Source organism: Girardinichthys multiradiatus, chromosome 5 (genome assembly GCF_021462225.1).
Source record: "Girardinichthys multiradiatus isolate DD_20200921_A chromosome 5, DD_fGirMul_XY1, whole genome shotgun sequence".
Classification (NCBI taxonomy): domain Eukaryota; kingdom Metazoa; phylum Chordata; class Actinopteri; order Cyprinodontiformes; family Goodeidae; genus Girardinichthys; species Girardinichthys multiradiatus.
Window position 1 is genome coordinate 28421665 of NC_061798.1, and position 21899 is coordinate 28443563.

The 21899-nt window shown below is 39.8% G+C and overlaps 3 protein-coding genes across 3 annotated transcripts; 2 read left to right on the forward strand and 1 right to left on the reverse strand.

The window, feature by feature from the left end:
* Nucleotides 1-2478: 2478 nt before the first annotated feature.
* On the forward strand, nucleotides 2479-5469 carry zp3c (zona pellucida glycoprotein 3c). Its single transcript, XM_047364782.1, has 8 exons — nucleotides 2479-3043; nucleotides 3109-3215; nucleotides 3313-3416; nucleotides 4368-4525; nucleotides 4606-4729; nucleotides 4803-4891; nucleotides 5014-5087; nucleotides 5262-5469. The coding sequence occupies exons 3-8, from the start codon at nucleotides 3414-3416 to the stop codon at nucleotides 5417-5419; spliced, it is 606 nt and encodes a 201-aa protein (XP_047220738.1). The 5' UTR covers nucleotides 2479-3043; nucleotides 3109-3215; nucleotides 3313-3413; the 3' UTR covers nucleotides 5420-5469.
* LOC124868018 (inositol 1,4,5-trisphosphate receptor-interacting protein) lies at nucleotides 4207-11479 on the reverse strand. The gene is made up of 2 exons (XM_047364781.1): nucleotides 11383-11479; nucleotides 4207-8288 (listed from the first exon to the last, which is right to left on the reverse strand). Exon 2 carries the CDS (start codon nucleotides 8274-8276, stop codon nucleotides 6405-6407), a length of 1872 nt encoding a protein of 623 aa, XP_047220737.1. The 5' UTR covers nucleotides 8277-8288; nucleotides 11383-11479; the 3' UTR covers nucleotides 4207-6404.
* A 4193-nt stretch (nucleotides 11480-15672) lies between these two features.
* On the forward strand, nucleotides 15673-19646 carry LOC124868531 (calcium homeostasis modulator protein 1). The gene is made up of 3 exons (XM_047365922.1): nucleotides 15673-15775; nucleotides 17128-17718; nucleotides 19037-19646. Exons 2-3 carry the CDS (start codon nucleotides 17173-17175, stop codon nucleotides 19544-19546), a joined length of 1056 nt encoding a protein of 351 aa, XP_047221878.1. The 5' UTR covers nucleotides 15673-15775; nucleotides 17128-17172; the 3' UTR covers nucleotides 19547-19646.
* Nucleotides 19647-21899: the final 2253 nt, after the last annotated feature.

Here is a 21899-nt window from a genome sequence, read left to right on the forward strand (position 1 = left end):
ACAGATAAGTCATGTTATCACAAGGTGTAAAGAGAACAGTTCTGTACATATTTAAAACATTTATAATGACCCAACAAGTTAAGTAGCTCAGTTACAGCATCAGACTAAATGCTCACGGTAACGTCTGAAACCTAAACTGTTTTAACACAAAACCTCCACCCAATTTGTCCTGCAGGTCCAGAAACTGTGACCTGAAACTTCATAAACAAAATATAATATGTGCCTTTCCTATGTTTAAAATGGTATAAAAACATTATCCACCACTGACATGAGAAGAGGTACTAAAAAACAGACTCACATTGGCACTGACAGCCGTGGACACAAGATATGACCAAACTCAACGAAATGTGTTACCAAGAGAAAGGACGGATTTTTACACCAGACTCAGCAGGGTCGATCAAATATGTTTCAGGTTTAAAATGTTTTCTTTAAGAAACATAAGTGGCTATATTTTCTGATCACAACAATCAGAATATGTAATCCTCAGCAGCCTCCTCAAAAAATGCTTCTCATCTACACTACTCAAAAAAAATAAAGGGAACACTCAAATAACACATCCTAGATCTGAATGAATGAAATATTCTCATTGAATACTTTGTTCTGTACAAAGTTGAATGTGCTGACAACAAAATCACACAAAAATCATCAATGGAAATCTAATTTATTAACAAATGGAGGCCTGGATTTGGAGTCACACACAAAATTAAAGTGGAAAAACACACTACAGGCTGATCCAACTTTGGTGTAATGTCCTTAAAACAAGTCAATATGAGGCTCAGTAATGTGTGTGGCCTCCATGTGTCTGTATGACCTCCCTACAACATCTGGACATGCTCCTGATGAGACGGTGGATGGTCTCCTGAGGGATCTCCTCCCAGACCTGGACTAAAGCATCCGCCAACTCCTGGACAGTCTGTGGTGCAACGTGACGTTGGTGGATGGAGCGAGACATGATGTCCCAGATGTGCTCAATCAGATTCAGGTCTGGGGAACGGGCGGGCCAGTCCATAGCTTCAATGTCTTCATCTTGCAGGAACTGCTGACACACTCCAGCCACATGAGGTCTAGCATTGTCCTGCATTAGGAGGAACCCAGGGCCAATCGCACTAGCATATGGTCTCACAAGGGGTCTGAAGATCTCATCTCAATACCTAATGGCAGTCAGGCTACCTCTGCCGAGCACAAGGAGGGCTGTGTGGCCCCCCAAAGAAATGTCACCCCACACCATTACTGACCCACTGCCAAACCGGTCATGCTGAAGGATGTTGCAGGCAGCAGATCGCTCTCCACGGTGTCTCCAGACTCTGTCACGTCTGTCACATGAGCTCAGTGTGAACCTGCTTTCATCTGTGAAGAGCACAGGGCTTTTTGCCAATCCTGGTGTTCTCTGGAAAATGCCAAGAGTCCTGCACGGTGTCGGCTGTGAGCACAACCCCCATTTGTGGACGTCGGGTCCTCATACCATCCTCATGGAGTCAGTTTCTAACCGTTTGTGCAGACACATGCACATTTGTAGCCTGCTGGAGGTCATTTTGCAGGGCTTTGGCAGTGCTCCTCCAGTTCCTCCTTGCACAAAGGTGGAGGTAGCGGTCCTGCTGCTGGGTTGTTGCCCTCTTACGGCCTCCTCCACGTCTCCTGGTGTACTGGCCTGTCTCCTGGTAGCGCCTCTAGGCTCTGGACACTACGCTGACAAACACAGCAAACCTTCTTGCCACAGCTCACATTGATGTGCCATCCTGGATGAGCTGCACTACCTGAGCCACTTGTGTGGATTGTAGAGTCCGTCTCATGCTACCATGAGTGTGAAAGCACCACCAACATTCAAAAGTGACCAAAATATCAGCCAGAAAGCATAGGTAGTAAGAAGTGGTCTGTGGTCCCCACCTGCAGAACCACTCCTTTATGGAGTGTGTCTTGCTAATCACCAAAGATTTCAACCTGTTGTCTTTTCCATTTGAACAACAGCTGTGAAATTGATTGTCAATCAGTGTTGCTTCCTAAGTGGACAGTTTGATTTCACAGAAATTTGATTTACTTGAAGATATATTGTGTTGTTTAAGTATTCCCTTTATTTTTTTGAGCAGTGTATGTTAGTCTAAATAGGTTGAATTATAGTATTTATGGTAACCTACAATTACATGTATGATGACATGTATGTCTCTCCTTTTTGAGTTGTGATGCAATGTTCACTGTGTTCATCAAGACCACTGCAAACCGATGTGTTGCCTGGTGACACAACAGTAGCCACATTGTGTGTGAATCTGCAATGGCATGTTTAAATCTGTATTGTTAGATTCTAAATGGTGCTGTTTACACATACTCAATTTAAATAGTTGATTTATGTAAGACATTCATGTAACTCAGAGATACCCAAAATATCACATGAGAAAGCAACTCTGATGTTAAAGATGATTTGGTATTTTCAGCAGCTGTTAAGAGTCCTCTCCTGATTGCAGTGTAGAGTTTGTCAGGTGAAAACCTGCCAGAGGCAGACTGTGGGGTGAAAATGGTTTCTTCACATGCTGGGCTTGTTCTGCTGGTGTTTTGTTCCACCTGCTCCTTTGCTCTCATCAAAGTTTCTGAATCGGAGTCAGAAAAAGAGAATACTGAGATACATGAAAAAGAAGAGTAAGAAAAGCAAGCTTCCTTGCCTAAAGCCCAGTCTTTGCCTGCTTCAGCAGATGATTCCTCCAGGGATGGATCAAAGACGCTTCCAGAATATCTCATTGTTCCAGTTTCCAGAGATCACAAAGGAGATCGGAAGCCTGAAAAGGGGGCTAGAAAAATTCCCAGCTGGCTTCAGAAAGTGTTATTGGGTATGCCTCCCACACTTTCTAGTGATGAAGGAGCAACAAACAAATCAAAACTGGTTGAGGTCCAGTGTCATATGGACAAAATATACATAAGAATCAGGAAGGAGGTCCTTAAATCTCAGGATGCATACAAATATTTGACACTAGGAAGTTGTCCCGTGAACCATGCTGATAAAGATTACTACTACCTTCTGCAGTCTCTGAAAACTGACTGTGGATTTAAAGTACAGGTTAGTAAAGATTTAACCTGAATTCCTTGATATTCTTAGTTTACTGATACATATTTCTCTCTCAGAGTTTGCCAGATTATTTGTCCATCAGAATTTTCCTCCACTATAAGCCAGCTGGGCCAGTTTTAAGGGAAATGCCATTCGACATTCTCCTGCAGTGTAAATATTACAGGTAAGACTTTTCCTTCAGATGATAGGACTTTTCATCCAATATGTACCCACTGTTGCATCAAACATGTCTACCATAAATGTCTTCTTAATTGTTGCAGGTTGTTTTACTCTTATAAAGTCAGCTTTCATCCCAAACTGCAAGGAAGAACCATGTACAGAGTATTCCAACCAAACAGTAGCTTCACCATTTCTCCTCTAGATGGTGAGCTTTTTCTAGTAAATACTTGCCAGCATCTTGTTATAGTAAAAATGTATAAAATGCTCTGAGTACTTTATTTTCAACAGGAGCAACACCAGGGGGTGGATTTGCTTTTAAGAAGTATTTATCCCCTTACAGATTTCTTTTGTCTTTGCTTTTATGTTGCTTTTAAATGTTTTAGATCAGTGGTTTCCAAAGTTGGGGTCGGGGACCAACTTTGGGTTGCCAGTCGACAAGTGTGGGTTCTTGAGATCCTCTTCTGAAATTAAACTAAGTAACTCAAATGATAATAGTATAGAATATTTATGTTATTAGTATTAGAGATAATAACAGCTTTTTAAAAAGAAACATAATGGCAGCTGATGCTGTTTGTCTTGTGTTCAGTATAAATGCTTGTATATTCAACCAGTAGTTGAAGTCTTGTCCATTGTTATTTTGTGTGTGAGAAACTAAAAGGTTTGGGAAATAATGTTTTAGATCATCAAGCTAATTTTAAGTTCAGACAAAGATAATTTGAAATAAAAAAAGTATTTTCAAATGATTTCATTTACGAAAGGCAAAAGGTGTTCAAATGAACCTGGCCATTTGTGTAAAGGTAACTGTGCCTATTATTAAATCATGACTAACCACATTGTGTTTGATAGCTTTGTTCGATTTGACTAGCCACATCCAGACCTGAATGATGCCACACTTAAACAGACAGGTTTCCACTTTGAAAATTATCTAGAGGTGGACAAACTTTAATTGAAGGTAGAACCTACTGTTTAAATAAGGTGAAGAAAGAGAAGGAAAATCAGTTTGTGAAACATTTTATTTACATGGAAACACATAAGCTGTTTTCATCCAAGATATAGGTCCTATTCTCAACATTCACAACCCTTCCAATTTACATTTTGGCACATCCCCCACTGCAGCAGTCTGAAATGATTTGCACTGAATTTAATTTTTCTGCAGCATCAGGAAATAAAATCTTCGGCCAGAAAATTAACTTGGGAGATCCAATGCACTTTGAAGCCAGCGGAAATGAAGAGGATGTACATTACAAAGTGCTTTGTGACTGCCTCCCAAGACCCCTACTCGCATCCTAGATACACAGTCATCAACAATCAAGGGTAAATATTTAAATAGTTGAGTTAAAGTGAAATAGTTTGCATGGGACAAATCACAAAAGTGTAATTTTGTTTGGTTGCAGCTGTATGATTGATAGCAAGACATCTGTACAATCAAAATTCCTCATTGGTGGCTCCAAGATGGTCCAGAAATTCAGTGTGGGTGCCTTTGTTTTCCAGCAGAGAGCTCCCACTATTTCTGAACAGGTAACATATCAGTAGGAGCTGCATGCTGTGAAACACAAGATGTGCTTTAACAATGAGATGTGTTGCCTTGCAGCAATTTTATTTGCACTGTGAGATGAATGTAGGACCATCTACTCCAACTCCGAGTCTAAAGGCTTGCAATTACGATCGTGCTATTGGAAAGTAAGTTAAGGCACGCTAAACTTGCTTGCGGTGGATTTTGTTAGCAGCTGCAGACATGTTTCGGAGCAGAATTATTGAAGCTTTAACTATCTTTTGACCTGATAATCCTGTTTGTGCACCAGGTGGAAGGAGCTCTATGGTAAGGACTGGGTGTGCAAATGTTGTGAGTCAACATGCCTGTCAGCAGAACTGGAGGGTAAGCTGGTGCACTAAAACTATGGCATAGAAAGTGCTTTCTTAATTTCCTATAACTACTGGTGCAAGGCCAATGACCTCCTTGAACTAATAATTTAATCTTGCAAAGTCAAAACTCATAAATGTCTGAAACAAGTCACATGTTAGAAAATAATACGTCTTTTTTTTTATCCAGAAGCACCCAATAATATCATCTCCAGTTACTCTTGGAAGGTTGACTTTAAAGGTAAAGTTGAATTTGACAAGACTGGCAGTCTAAGATCTCCTGAAACTATGACCAGGGAGGACCCCAGTAAGAAGCCAACATACTTACAAGACTGTGATGAAGACTAAGATGTTGTAATGATCTATTTTAAATAAATGCTTTACCTTTGGGCTCATAATTGCATAACATAACAACTATTCATATAGAGAAATATCATGATCTGTGTTATCATGGGAAGACTGAGTTCCCAGTAATCTAGCCGACAGCCACCGACACCCAAGACCACTTAGTAATAACAATAAGTCACTGTTAAAGAAGCTGGCTGGTTAGAGTGCTGTAACCAAGCATATTAAAGGAAAGTTGAGTGGAAGAAAAGTCAGAAAAAAAGTGTACAAGAAACAGGGATAAGAGCAGCCTGCGTTGTTTTAAGGAGCCTTGTCATCTGCAGGTGTTGATCCACTGAGTTTCATCAAATCTAAAGTCAGTCACCTACAGGAGCACTTCAACATTGCAGTTGTTTTAAATGCATTGTATAAATAAACTTGAATTTCCCTTTATTGACCAGCTTATGGAGATATTTAATTTTCTAGCAGGACACTGCCAGTAATGGTTTAATGACCATGGTATCACTGAGCTGGATTGACCAGCAAACCAGCCTTACCTAAACTCCACATTGGAAATATAGAGTATTGTCGAGGAAGATGAGAGACACCAGACCCAAGAATGTGGAGTAGCTGAAAGCTGCCTTTAAAGCCACCTGGACTTAACTCCTCAGCAGAGCCACAGGCTGATTGCCTCCATATTACGTAGCGTTGAGGCGATCGATCATGCAAAAGGAGCATTGACCAAGTCGGGGTGCATATACTGTAGAGTACGTGGCTATACTTTTCCATAGGCCCACATTTCTGTAATAAAATGTTTTTTTCTTGATCTGTTGTAATATTCAGATTTTCTGAGAAACCCATTTGTTTTCTTCAGCAGTAAATCACATTCACCAGAATTAACAGAAATAAAAGTTCACTGAACACTAACCTATATTTTGAGTTATTGAGATGCACCTGCAACAATAAGATCTGCAGACTTTGAAAGATAATTCTCAAGCTATACACAGTTTTAAACAAAGGATTGGCTGTCCCTCTTCGGTTGAGCAACATATTCGTGTATCAGCATGTGTGCGTTTCGAAGCATCTCCTGGACATGCAAGACAGCATTTTTATACGTACAGTCATCTTCCACGAAAAGATTAAACAGGTTCACTGGCTTTGCTTTAGAGATTTCTTTAGGCAGTTCAATAACCCCAGGCAAAGGTTTGCCAATGAGAATGTGAGTCAAGTGCTTTCTTTTAAGACTTTCCTGTATAAAGCCCAGCAGGTCTTGTAGCCTACAGGCTGCAAAGTTTAGTTGCCACTCTAATGGTTTTTTGGTCATTAGAAGGTGCATTAATGCAGTTTTGAAGTGGAAGTCCTTCAGTGCAGTCTTTCCTGTAAACGTTTTCTGCCTCCTATGAAGGAAGTAGGCAATTTCAAGAGTTTGATTATGACAGGAGTTTACAGGCAGTCGTTTGCAGAGATGTTCCAGGAGGCGGTCTTCATAGACTGTGAGGGAGAGTGCCCATAAAGTGTCCACATTGCTCGACGACCAGGGCGTAATGCAGAAATGAGCTTCAGCGTTGAACTTAACCACCGGTTTTAAACTGAAGTTAATCTTCTTTCCTGACCTGAACCTAATCACCAGAGCACCCGGAGCCTCAACGTAGCGGATACTGAGCTCAAACTCGTATTTATGTGAGATCTGCGCCCAGGCTTGTTTGATTGTGCTCTGAAACCACCTGGTGATCTTTGATTTTGACAGAAAAGGAGTGTTCTTGGAGCACAGAGGTCCATCATAAGCGGCTGCCACTTTTGTTTTTGCTTTGTCGCTCTCTGAATGTAGCAGGCAAACCATGTCCTCTGCATCGGCAGACTGGCAGGGGCAGCCATTTGGGATTTTCTCTTCTTTCAGTAGTTTTATTTGACCACAGACTTGCATGTCCAGCAGATGATCACTCTCCAGGTTCTTCCTGAGCAGACAGTGAAGACTATATGGTTCGGGTGGAGTGAAATGAACAATGATGTCGCGCTCATTCACCATCTGAAAGTCCTCAATCGTCATGCTGCCATTATTGTCACAAATGGTCTTCATGGCATCTATGAGGTCATTTGTGAATCCTTCCAAAAACCTGTTCTCCCTCAACATTTTCTCAGTTGAGACCTGAACACATTTAGCATACAGAGTCTGCAGAGTTTCAGCGTCAGGCAGCAGAAGTTTAGCAGGTCTGCAAGGGGAAATCCTGGACACTTCCTGATCTGTTTGGAGATTTCTCTTCAGGTATTTCCTAAAGAAGCGCATCATGGAAATGATGGAAAATATGTTCCAGATGTACCAGAGATAATCCCTCTCCCATTCTGCAACAGCCTTCTCCGAGGTTTCATTTTCTGTCTTGCTATAGAGATGTGAAGCAGTTGAATCTTGTTCTTTCGGGATGATCATTGCTTCTTCTGGCTTCTTGTGATGTCCCTGCAGACTGTCTTGCTCTGGACTGCTACTTCTTAAATCTTCTCCCTCCTGACTGTCAATATTTTCAGGCAGAATAATGGAAGCAGATTTACCAGTAATGTGACTGTTTGGTAATTTGTGATCAAACCTGTCAACTTTTGTGTCTCCTTCAGCAACAGCCACATCTGAATCCAGCAGTTCTTTCTCATGTTGATCAGACTGATTCTGTTGTGCAGGATTGTTATTTATATCATCTTGAGGCCCTGTTATTTTGGAACTGACAGGTGCTGATGGTTGGTCTAGTTTCTCCTCCCTTTTCAGCAGCATCTCCTCAGGCTTTTGCAAATCCATGTCGATGGCAACATCCCATTCCTCAACCCCAGGATTATCCCTGGGACACAACAGAAGACCTAGAGCCACCACAAACACCCGCAGCAGAGTTTCTTGCATCTTCTGTACTATCTGTGAAGGAATTAGGAGGAAGTATTTAGTTAATTTACAGAGCCTTGCACAGTATCCATACCCCTTAAACGTTTTTCTATTTTTTACCACATTACAGCCGCAAGAAATAGTAAGTCAATTATATAACATTTAATTGACCAACAAAAAGCACTGAATGATTGTGAGGTGGAAAGAATATGATGTATGGTTTTCCAACAATTTCTTCAAATAAAAATCTGGAAGGTGTGGATTTGTATTTAGCCTCTCTGAGTCAATACTTTGTAGAACTACAGGTCCTTCTCAAAATATTAGCATATTGTGATAAAGTTCATTATTTTCCATAATGTAATGATGAAAATTTAACATTCATATATTTTAGATTCATTGCACACTAACTGAAATATTTCAGGTCTTTTATTGTCTTAATATGGATGATTTTGGCATACAGCTCATGAAAACCCAAAATTCCTATCTCACAAAATTAGCATATCATTAAAAGGGTCTCTAAACGAGCTATGAACCTAATCATCTGAATCAACGAGTTAACTCTAAACACCTGCAAAAGATTCCTGAGGCCTTTAAAACTCCCAGCCTGGTTCATCACCCCTTGGGGGACCTGTGGAAGCAGTGGACTGAGTCTGGAGTAGAAACATCCAGAGCCACCGTGCACAGGCGTGTGCAGGAAATGGGCTACAGGTGCCGCATTCCCCAGGTCAAGCCACTTTTGAACCAGAAACAGCGGCAGAAGCGCCTGACCTGGGCTACAGAGAAGCAGCACTGGACTGTTGCTCAGTGGTCCAAAGTACTTTTTTTGGATGAAAGCAAATTCTGCATGTCATTCGGAAATCAAGGTGCCAGAGTCTGGAGGAAGACTGGGGAGAAGGAAATGCCAAAATGCCAGAAGTCCAGTGTGAAGTACCCACAGTCAGTGATGGTCTGGGGTGCCGTGTCAGCTGCTGGTGTTGGTCCACTGTGTTTTATCAAGGGCAGGGTCAATGCAGCTAGCTATCAGGAGATTTTGGAGCACTTCATGCTTCCATCTGCTGAAAAGCTTTATGGAGATGAAGATTTCATTTTTCAGCACGACCTGGCACCTGCTCACAGTGCCAAAACCACTGGTAAATGGTTTACTGACCATGGTATCACTGTGCTCAATTGGCCTGCCAACTCTCCTGACCTGAACCCCATAGAGAATCTGTGGGATATTGTGAAGAGAACGTTGAGAGACTCAAGACCCAACACTCTGGATGAGCTAAAGGCCGCTATCGAAGCATCCTGGGCCTCCATAAGACCTCAGCAGTGCCACAGGCTGATTGCCTCCATGCCACGCCGCATTGAAGCAGTCATTTCTGCAAAAGGATTCCCGACCAAGTATTGAGTGCATAACTGTACATGATTATTTGAAGGTTGACGTTTTTTGTATTAAAAACACTTTTCTTTTATTGGTCGGATGAAATATGCTAATTTTGTGAGATAGGAATTTTGGGTTTTCATGAGCTGTATGCCAAAATCATCCGTATTAAGACAATAAAAGACCTGAAATATTTCAGTTAGTGTGCAATGAATCTAAAATATATGAATGTTAAATTTTCATCATGACATTATGGAAAATAATGAATTTTATCACAATATGCTAATATTTTGAGAAGGACCTGTATATGAAAATATGGTATGTACCATCCTTTACACATCTAGAGACTGACCTTTTTCGCCCTGTCTAATTTGCAAAATAGCTCAAGCTCAATCAGATCGAATTGAGAAAGTCTGTGAATATCAATATTCAAATCGTGCCAAAAATTCAAAATTATATTTAGGCCATTCTAACACATGAATCTGCTTTGATGTAAACCATTTTACTCTAGCTGTGGTTGCATGTTTAGGACCATTGTCCTGCTGGAAGGTGAACATCTGCCCCAGTCGCAAGTCTTTTTCAGCCTCTGACAGGTTTTCTTCCAGGATTACCTCATCTTCCCATCAACTGTGTCTAGTCTCCCTGTCCTTATGGAAACAAGCATCCCCACAGCATCATGCTGCTACCACCATGTTTGATGGTGGGCTTAATCTCTTCAAGATGTTGGTTTTCCACCACAAATACCCTTTTGTATATCAGCTAAAAAGTTCAGTTTTAGTCTAATTTGACCAGAGCACCTTCTTTCACATTTGGTGCCCTCCATGACTTGTAGCAAACTGCAGCGGGAATTCCTTAGTTCATCAGTTGTCCTAGAAACAGAGACTACTACCTGAGCTGTAGGTCCCTGTAGCTCATGCAGAAATACTATGGGCCTCTAGGCTGCTTTTCTGATTAATACTCTCCTGGCCTATCCTGTGATTTTAGGTGAACAGCCATATTCTGGTAGCCTTGAAGTTATGCCATTTAAATTTTAAGATGATGGATTGATTGTGGATGGATTGTGCTCCACATGGTGTTTAGAGCTTGAAATGTTGGTAACCCAACTCTGCTTTAAACTTCTCCACATCTTTTTCCCTGAGCTTTCTGCTGTGCTCCTTGGTCTTCATGATGCTGTTTGTTCACTAATGTTCTCTAACAAACCTCTGAGGACTTCACAGCACAACTGGATTCATAATAAGATTCGGTTACAACCAGGTGTAACTAATCCAGATGTTTACTAATCAGCTGAGTTTTGAATGTAGTCTGTTGCACAGGATTTTCTTTAGTGGTATCTGGGTAATGGGGGCTGAATAAAAATGCATGTCGCAGTTTAGAAACTTTTATTCGTAAAAAATATGTGAAAACCATGTATCATTGTACTACCCAATTACAATTCTGCAATACTGTGTGCTGGCCTATCACAAAGATGTTAAACAAAGTTTGTTATGTGACAAAATTTGGAAAGGTTCAAGAGTTATACACAGTTTTGTAAGGCATTATAAGTGAAATGTATAAACCTGGTGAATTCTCTGTAACTCTTTTTCTTAGAGAAAGATGCTGCTCTAAGTTTCAACACTGCTAGGCCAAAGAGAAAAAAAAGAGACTTCCTGAACAGGCTTAAGCAACTCTTAACTCAGTTCTTTTCTATATTTGTTGGGTGTTAAATTGAAAACTAAGCATTATTATGTAGAAAACATGACATTAAATAGAAATAATAATACACACCTGAATAAGCGGATCTTTATCTCAGCAGTGGAATGATCCGGTAATGTGTGAAAAGGTATAAAGGAGGAAACAACCTTATGCTGCCACTTGTTCTGAGATCTCTTCCTATTTTAGCTGAAGGTTGCAAATAACTTCCTGCACACCCAGCCCATGTGCTCTGCTTCAATACTTTCCTGTGCAATATGCACAAGTATTAGGTTTGAGCTGACTTCCTGAAACAGCATACTCATTTCACTTTCAGTGCCAAATGTATTCATATGATGCAGGCATATATGACTGAAACCAGAAGTTTACATAGACTGTTTAAAGTCACATTTTTTCACACTGTCTGAAATGATTATTATTTACCTGTTTTAGATCAGTTAGGATTACTAAAACAATGTCTATGTGCTAAATGACAAGAGTGACAGAGGAAAGTTTAGAAGAGTACAGATTAATCTGCCCTTAAACAATTTAGGAACGTGTTGATCATGGGCTCATGGCTTTGTAAGCTAAGGAAACTAAACTTTTGACCTCATAAGTCTGGTTTATCCTTGGTTAAAATTTCCAGATGCTTGAAGGTGCCAGATGTTGGAACAATCATACACAAGTATGAACACCATGGGATTCTCCAGCCATCATACAGTTCAGGTAGGAGACAAGTCTGTGTCCCAGAGATGAACATGTTTCGGTGCGAAATGTGCTTATCAACCCCAGAACAAAAACTGTACACCTTGTGAAGATCCTGGCTGAAGCTGGTAGTGAGTGTATGTACCCACACAGTCTTGTACAATATGGGCTAAAAGGCCACTCAGAAAGGAAGAAGCCATAAGTCCAAAAGCAAATTAAACATAGTTTTCATACTAACTTAGTGACAAAGATTTTAATTCAGCATTCTGACTCCTTTCTGTGGTCTGATGAAACAATTTGGCCTGAATGGTTGTTGTTACATCAAGGAAAAACGGGGAGGTTTGCCAGCCTTAGAACACTATCCCAACTGTGGAGCATAGGGATGGCAACATCATGCTGTGTGGGGGTGTTTTGCTGCACTTTACAAAATAGATGTCATCATAAGGGAAAACATGTCGAAATATTGAAGCAATAGCTCAAGACAAAAGCCAGGAAGTTAAAGTCTGGGCACAAAAGGGCCTTCCAATGGACTATGACTATAATATTTTTTGTGAAGAATCAACAACAAGTGGGACACAATCGTGAAGTTGAATGAAATTTATTGGATGTGTCAAACTTTTTAACAAATAGAAAACTGAAAAGTGGGCCATGCAATATTATTCGGCCCCCTTGCGTTAATACTTTGTAGCGCCACCCTTTGCTGCAATTACAGCTGCAAGTCGCTTGGGGTTTGTCTCTATCAGTTTTCACATCGAGAGACTGAAATTCTTGCCCATTCTTCCTTGCAAAACAGCTCGAGCTCAGTGAAGTTGGATGGAGAGCGTTCATGAACAGCAGTCTTCAGCTCTTTCCACAGATTCTCGATTGGATTCAGGTCTGGACTTTGACTAGGCCATTCCAACACCTGGATACGTTTATTTGTGAATCATTCCATTGTAGATTTGGCTTTATGTTTTGGATCATTGTCTTGTTGGAAGATAAATCTCCGTCCCAGTCTCAGGTCTCTTGCAGACTCCAACAGGTTTTCTTCCAGAATGGTCCTGTATTCGGCCCCATCCATCTTCCCATCAATTTTGACCATCTTCTCTGTCCCTGCTGACGAAAAGCAGGCCCAAACCATGATGCTGCCACCACCATGTTTGACAGTGGGGATGGTGTGTTCAGGGTGATGAGCTGTGTTGCTTTTACACCAAACATCGTTTTGCATTGTGGCCAAACAGTTTGATTTTGGTTTCATCTGACCAGAGCACCTTCTTCCACATGTTTGGTGTGTCTCCCAGGTGGCTTGTGGCAAACTTTAAACAAGACTTTTTATAGATATCTTTGAGAAATGGCTTTCTTCTTGCCACTCTTCCATAAAGGCCAGATTTGTGCAGTGTACGACTGATTGTTGTCCTATGGACAGACTCTCCCACCTCAGCTGTAGATCTCTGCAGTTCATCCAGAGTGATCATGGGCCTCTTGGCTGCATCTCTGATCAGTCTTCTCCTTGTTCGAGATGAAAGTTTAGAGGAACGGCCGGGTCTTGGTAGATTTGCAGTGGTCTGATACTCCTTCCATTTCAATATGATTGCTTGCACAGTGCTCCCTGGGATGTTTAAAGCTTGGGAAATCTTTTTTTATCCAAATCCGGCTTTAAACTTCTCCACAACAGTATCTCGGACCTGCCTGGTGTGTTCCTTGGTCTTCATGATGCTCTCTGTGCTTTGAACAGAACCCTGAGACTATCACAGAGCAGGTGCATTTATGCGGAGACTTGATTACACACAGGTGGATTCTATTCATCATCATCAGTCATTTGGGACAACATTGGATCATTCAGAGATCCTCACTGAACTTCTGGAGTGAGTTTGCTGCACTGAAAGTAAAGGGGCTGAATAATATTGCACGGCCCCACCTTTCAGTTTTTTATTTGTTAAAAAAGTTTGACACATCCAATAAATTTCATTCTACTTCATGATTGTGTCCAACTTGGTGTTGATTCTTCACAAAAAATTTTATATCTTTATGTTTGAAGCCTGAAATGTGGCAAGAGGTTGAAAAGTTCAAGGGGGCCGAATACTTTCGCAAGGCACTGTATGTTTGGTACTCCTCAACATCCTAAAACAGTAAAACTTTAGTCTGATTTAATCTTAGACAGTGAGAAAAAAGGGCTATCTTTCTTTTTAAAGTGTATGTAAATGCCTGGTTTCAACTATATGTAACTGCAAAGACTCCACAGCCAACTGCAGGTGTGTTAAAGGGGCAAATGGTGAGGATCTCACAATGATTTAAAATTTATTTTCTGTCACTGAATTGTACCAAAACTGTCTCAGTGTTTCACATTCACATGCAAACGCACAAATTTCACTGTTGTTATTGATCAGAAACAAATCCAAATAGTAGTTGAGTTTAAATATCTGAGTGTTTTCTTGGATTCCCAGCTGAAAACTGAAGCTTAGGGACGTATCTAAAACCATACAAATTAATGACGTCTTCCTGTAAAGGCTGCCATGCTTCTGTTAGCACGCATTAATTATGTGTAACTGTTTGGAGGCATGCTAACCAATCAGTTTTAAAGCCTGTGATGTTCTTAAAGAAGCTCTGAGGGTTTTAGATCAAAAATCAATTGAAATGAATCCTTATAAAGTCCAGAAAAAAAACTGTTCATTTTTAAAATAGTTTTATAAATCAATATTTTATATAAGTGATTTTGAGTTAAATGACCTGTTCCAGTGATTTTACAACCAACTACAGTAGGTTTTAAGGAGAACTGGTAACAGAGACTGTTACAAGAGGCAAAGATGTTGTTTTCCAACAGTATTAGAGGTAACTAATTTGAGGGTTTTTAGTTTAATTTGACCATTTTCTTAATTTTAGTTTGAGGGTTTGTTTTTGCATCATTTCCATGTTCGTGTGCTTTACTCATTTTATTGATCATTTTAAAAATTGCTGATTACATTCTGAAAGCAGTGGGTCTTCATAGCCGTTGGCTAGTGGGACAATGGAAAGGACAATGGCAGTTTTTTTTTATGTAACCCTGTTTTATCTTCTGTCCCTGATCACATAAATTCATGGTATACAAACATCTGAGTCAGTGAAAGAATTTCACTGGTGTTGACAATAAGTATCAGGTTGCAGACAGAGCTAAGTGTATTAAACGGCTGGTGTTCATGAACCGCTGCCTTTTATTCCCTTGTGGGCTTCCAACTGGTTTGTCGAGCTTTAATTCAGCATGTGGGTCCAAATGTATTGAAAGGGCTGTGTGCAATAAAGAAAAACACTATTATAACATTTTGCACAATTATCTCTTCTCCAAGCAATTGGAAACAGATTCACCATCTACCTATGTGACTGCAACCAAATTCTCCATCTAAAGCCACAGAGATTTGAATAGTTTGAAAACTTGTTTGCATGTCTGACTTGTTGTAGCTTCACAGGAACAATACAGGCACTTTCACTGATCAGATATTTTAGATTGACATAGAAACACTCTGCTTTTCATATATTAAACATATCTTAATGTAAAAAGGGGGCTAAATAATCTATGTAAGAGTATTCACAGGCTTTATCAGGTTTACCTTTGAGAGTCTCTCTTTCCTCAAATCATTGTAACCCAGTGAAAGGTGGGGCTTGTGACAGGAGCTTAGGTCAGTTTTGAGTATCACCGGAGAAGCACTTAGCAGTCAGCCAGGTATGTATGCTGGGTATAAACAGAGCTACAAGTCATTCACTATGGACATTATATGACTTGTTATACGACTTGTTTTTCTTTTCATCTGTTTATCCGAAAGTAAATAACAAGGTAAGTGAAGTTAATTTCAGGACAATATCCTCAATTATGTGTCTACATATTGAACTATATCTCTGTCTGCCTTAAGGTTGGTTGCTGGATAAGAAGTAATTATAAATGTTTTATAAATAAATTGTATACAGTTTTTCTCACCGCTACATTAGTGTCTGCGAGTCAAAATGTATTTTATATTATTGTTTAGTTCATGGTTATAAACAAATTTTAAATTTTAATTTAAATTATAGGGATCCGAAGACTAGTTGACAGAATACACTTAATGGCCACTTTATGAACAACTCAAAACATTGAGGCATATATAGATCTAGCAAAAACTGCTGATCTACAGGGATTTTTATTCACAACCATCTCCCAGGTTTACAGATAATGGTCCAAAATAAAGGGAACATATCCAGTGGGCAGAAACAGTCTGGATAAATATGTCATGTCGATGTCAGAGAAGAACAATCGGACTGGTTCGAGATGATAGAAAGGCAACAGTAACAAATAGCCTCTGATTACAACCAAGGTTTGTTGAATACCATCTTTAAACTGATTATACTTGGACTCTTGAAGCACGTGGACTACAGCAGCAGAAAACCAAACCAGGTGCCACTTCCTGTCAGGAAACAACAGGAAACTGAAGCTACAATTTTCACAGGTTTACCAAAACTGGTCCATGGACAGATTGGTTCAATGGGTCCTGATTTCTGCTTTGACATTTAAATAGGATTTTCAGAATTTGGTGTCAACAACATGAAAGCATCCTTCCTGCCTTGTATCACTGCTTCAGCATGGTGGCGATGGTGGTATAAAGGTACGGGGGATCGTTCTTGGCACACTTGGAGCGCCTTAGTACCAGCTGAGCATTGTTCAAATGCCACAGCCTATGTGTATAAACCAAACTGGTTTCTTGAACATGACAATGAGTTCACTGCATTATAATGGCCCCCACAGTCACCAGATCTCAATCTAATAGAGCAACTTTGATATGTAGGGAAACGAGGAACTCTGCATCATGGATGTGCAGCTGGCATATCTGCAGCAGCTGCATGATGCTGTCTGGTCAATATGGACCAAAATCTCAGAGAAATGTTTTGGCTCCTTGTTAAGTATATGCCATGACGAATTAAGCCGGTTCTATGGGGCAAAAGTGCATCAAATTTAGCACTGGAAATGTATACATAATAAAGTATCAAGTAAGTATTTTTTAACATCCATTTAGGGTTACTTCTTTTAAAAGATTTTTTTAACGTTAATGTTTTTTATCTCAAATGACAAATCTTTGTAAAATAACCCAAAAGTGAAGAAACAACGCTGCCTTTTTACCACTTTTTAAATTATCCTTTTTAAACACATTTTTCCAGAAATTTCACTACCTGTAAGCCAAAGGGTCAACTACATCTCCCAAGATGGATAAGTTTCGTATGATGTTCCAGTTCCTCCAGTCCAACCAGGAGTCTTTTATGAATGGGATTTGTGGCATCATGGCACTAGCAAGTGCCCAGATGTACTCTACCTTTGAGTTCAGCTGCCCCTGCATGCCAGAGTACAACTACACCTACGGCATCGGGCTGCTTCTCATCCCTCCCATATGGTTCTTCATGTTGGGTTTTGTCTTGAACAATAATGTGTCTGTGCTCGCCGAAGAGTGGAAAAGACCAATTGGGGAACGGTTGAAGGATCCAACGATTCTGCGATACATGTTTTGTTCAATCACACAGAGATCTTTAATCGCCCCTGCGCTGTGGGTGTCAGTTACCCTCATGGACGGGAAGAGCTTCCTCTGTGCTTTCAGCACCAACTTAGATATTGAAAAGTTTGGGAATTCAAGCTTTATTAAAGAGATGTCAGAGACAGAGAGGATTCGACTGCTGGCCAGAATTCCCTGCGAAGACCTGTTTGAGCATAAGGAATTAAGGGTGGCAGCAACACGATACATCAAGTGTATATCACAGGTCAGTTATTTTTACTTTTTCTCAGAATAAAACACACAAAGATGAGTACTGTGAGATAATTTGGTCTACATAGTGATTGATAACAAAGATATAAGACCATAGTTTTGCGTTCTCTGAATTAAATGAAATAAAAATCTATTTATTTAGCACCTTTCAAGACATGAAATCATAAAATTTATAATCAAAAGAAAACAAAACATAAAGCATCAGTTAAGAAAAAGAATTAGAAAGATTTTTTTTCCCAAGTTTCCAGTTGGAAAAACAAAACCCTGCTAGAAGTTGGAACTCCAACTGGGAATCTCTGAGCTTACCAAGCAACCCTGAATTCAGTGTCCAGTATGGATGCAAATGTGCAGAATGTAGTGAAAATTTTCAGTAAAACTTCTTCATCATGTAAAGGTTTCTATCTCACTGACACACGTATTGCTGGAAATATCCTCCAGTGAAAATTTTCCTTTTGTATTTCAATTCATAAACTTGAGAGAAATAGATTATTTTCACCTTGTTCTGCTAACAGTAGTTAGCACCAAAACAAATATAAAACCCGGCTGTTTTCCGACTTGCAACTTAAGCATTCTCAGCTTGGGTGTAATGTTGTTTTTTTTTAGCTCCAAGCTCTGATTTCATGTCAAACTGAACACAACATCAGCTGCTTTAATAAAATACCAATAGAAGAGTCCATAGATATCAAGCTTAGGGTTAGCGAGGTCTCCCTCCCGCCAAGGATGCTTTCTGATCCTTTGTTTTAATGGTGCCTTCCCTCTGTATTCGCAAGTCTGATTTTCTGAGTTCCCAGTGGGAAATGTGAACAAGTATCCAGGGACTGCCATTTTGTCTCTTCCTACTTTCCTCTGCACCTGTAAACAAGCCATTTTGTGTCCATTTACTTCACAATTATGTATTAGTCTATTTCACTTATGAGTTTTCCTTATGAGATTCCTTACTGGTTTCATTTAGGACTTTTATGATGTTGTTTATTTCATAAATCCTGAAATGTTTTGTGCATGAAACTGGGACCTATTCCAGTCTTCCCATATAACACCCACAGCGTTGCTGAGGTCTTTGAGTAGCCTCAGGGCAATAATGTGGGCCCAGAAGTCATATATCTTGTAAAAGAAATGTTTGAAATAGAAATTAAATTGTTGAGCCGTGAAGGTTGCAGTGTGTAAATGTGTTTTTTCGACTTTAGCAAGATTATGACTCAAGATTAACAGGAAATCTGTCACAAGCACCCAAGCAGTCTGTTTGCCATATTTTCTTTGTCTCCTAACACATTCGTCTTCACTGTGAATAATGTAATAATCTTTTAACTTTATAGGCATGTGGGTGGATTTTTCTACTCATGATAACCTTCACTGCCTTCCTCATCCGGGCAATCAGACCGTGCTTCACCCAAGCCGCTTTCCTCAAAACCAAATACTGGTCCCATTACATCGACATCGAACGCAAGATGTTCGATGAGACCTGCAAGGAGCATGCAAAGAGCTTTGCCAAAGTATGCATCCACCAGTACTTTGAGAACATCAGTGGAGAGATGCAGAGCCTCCACCACCATCCCTCCGGCAAGGATGGCGGTGGAGAAGAAGAAGAGGACAAGAGAAGCGATGAAGAAAGGCTGATGGGCATCAGGGCTCAGGATGACATGAACAAGGTTTTGTGGAACTGGCACACATGTAAGCCAGCTCTGGCTCTGAGAAAGGACCAGATGGATGATAAAAACAATAGCAAGCTGACTGGAAAAATAAACGAGGCATTTAATGGGTTTGCAAACGGTCACACCCATGGGACAGAAAAGAAGGAATGGGCAGTGTATTACAGTAAGGTTTGAAGCTCACTAAGATAAAACACTTGCAAATAAGCTGTCAGTTACTACATTCCCGAGGTGTGCCATTTATTTTGTTCCTTTTTCATAGAAATTAAAATAAAAAATGTCATGTACAGTACTCTGACAAAGTCTTGAGTCATTGCTCATTTCTTTAGATGTTGCTTCCAATCAAATAGACTTCCTTTGAGTCCTTTATGGTTGTGTTGGTCAACCTTCCTTACAGATTTCTGAAGGTTTTTCAGAGCTTTTCTTTCAACCCTGGCTGCCTTCTCCTCCATTTCATTTCAGTACGTGACCCTTTCAGAGGAATGTCTTCTGTTAAACCGCGTCACTCTGACCTATCAATCATTAACGCATGTAAGGTCTCTAAATTACAAGGAATTAACCAGGTTCTGTCAACACAGAAAAGAAACTTAACAGAGAATACATTTTAAATTGGATCTGACACATTTTAAAAGGCATTTTAGTATCAACAAAGTGATTCCCAGAAGGCTGAAATCTGATGTCAACTCTGGGTTCAAGGCCTAAAATGAAAGGCAGGTTAAAGCAGTCAAAATACAAAGGGAACTCTACATATATATTTTTTATTTATATTACACATAACCACAGCTTTACACTCAGATCTAGTCTTATTCCAACGCATGAGCAGATTTCTAACTGGGTAACTTATGTGAATTGTTGTGTCAGTTTTTTCAGGACAAGCAACCCTTGCTTTATCAGACCAACTAAGGCAAAGAAAAAACAGAAGCCTAAACCTTTACTTAAAAATTATTGAAACTTTGGTGTCAGAGTTAACAAACTTTGATGCAGACCAAAGACACGCATTGAAGGACACAGCTTCAGAATAAACAGAGAAGCACAGAGATGGTTATATCATAATTTGTGGCAGCATTGTTCCAAATCGCCGTTTCATAAATGCAGTGGAGTCTTTAATATTTCTTTGTGGTAAAAGGTTGAAAGAACAAACATCTTTATAATTTTGTCACAAAGAGTCCACAATGAATAAAAGCTTAAATCAAGTCTGAATAAACTTAAAAATAAAGGGGCTTAAGAGTCTATGAGATTCAACAAGTGTTCAAATCTGTGAAATCTGCTCTTTGGTTCAATATCTTGTTTGTCTGCATATTTCTCTCTATTCTTTTATTTAAATATATTTCTGATCTGTTTAAAATATATTAAGTGCAATTTACACGGAAATATTGACACTAATTTTACATCATATGTTTAACCGTGTCTTCAATATGGCATTATTAGCCTTTCTATTTGTAGGAAGAAATTGCTGCTGGCTTACAGCACAAACAGCCCAAGGTGCAGATCTCGGCTGCTGCCTTGTTGTGTGCCGCTGGTTTTCGCCAGGTAACCCGGCTTCCTTCCACAGTCCAAAAATATGCATGTTAGGTTAGCTGGCCAACAAATATACTCTGTATGATGAGAGTACGCCTGATCACGCCTGCCATTTTTCTGCCATGTTCCAGTATGCTACCTTTTTATTATCAAAAGGCAGATTTTTATTAAAGAGGCTATAATGTTGCTGTGATAATTAACTAGTGTTTATTGTAACTGTATACTTACAGTTAAGGGGAAAGAAAATCCCATGAATTTCAATGCAGGGACACTGTAATATTTAAGAAAGGAAGTAGAAGCAAATGACGACTATTTCAAGGTGCTTGAGTAATTGATCAGCAGCACATATGACCACTTCCAAAAAGCAAGAGTTTAGATTCATTGGTTCAGGGCATACAGGTGTGTCTAAAACAATACCAAAAAGGACATCAGCAATGAATTTACAGAAGCAACTGTTGCTCACCATCAATCTGGGAAGGCTTCTGATGCAATTTCCAAACAATCCAAAGTCCATCATTCTACATCGCAAAAGATTGTTCATATGTGGAAAACACTGAAAACATTTGCACAAATTCCCAGACGTTGGAAGTCCTTTACAATTCCACTTGAAGACCACATCGAGCAGTGCACAGAGAAGTTGCAAGCTACCCCAAAAGCTCCATGTCAGACTTTACAAGCCAAATTTAGGATGCTAAATTTTTAGATCAACATAACAGGGCACCATAGTAGAGATGATTGACCATAATGAACAGCACAATGTCTCAAAGCATTTCAGCACTATTGTCAAACAATCTGTCAAGAATAGTGGTGGAGAATTGATCTTTTCAGCTTGGTTAGTAGCCAGCGGATCTGAGCAACCATAACCAAAGCACCTAATGTGAGGTCATTTGTCCAACACGTGAAATTGGGTCGTCAATAGAACAAAGATCTTGAAGACACCAGCAAATCTGACACAGAATCAAGGTGTTGAAAGGCCCTATTCAATGTTCAGACTACAGTGTGACTGAAATGG

Bases quoted from the DNA above. Each gene is read 5' to 3' on its own strand.
- zp3c (XM_047364782.1), top strand. The intron at 4,526-4,605 runs GTAAATATTTAA...GTTTGGTTGCAG, and splicing joins ACAGTCATCAACAATCAAGG to CTGTATGATTGATAGCAAGA. The intron at 4,892-5,013 runs GTAAGTTAAGGC...TTTGTGCACCAG, and splicing joins TACGATCGTGCTATTGGAAA to GTGGAAGGAGCTCTATGGTA.
- LOC124868018 (XM_047364781.1), bottom strand. From the start codon at position 8,276: ATGCAAGAAACTCTGCTGCGGGTGTTTGTGGTGGCTCTAGGTCTTCTG.
- LOC124868531 (XM_047365922.1), top strand. From the start codon at position 17,173: ATGGATAAGTTTCGTATGATGTTCCAGTTCCTCCAGTCCAACCAGGAG. The intron at 17,719-19,036 runs GTCAGTTATTTT...TTAACTTTATAG, and splicing joins ACATCAAGTGTATATCACAG to GCATGTGGGTGGATTTTTCT.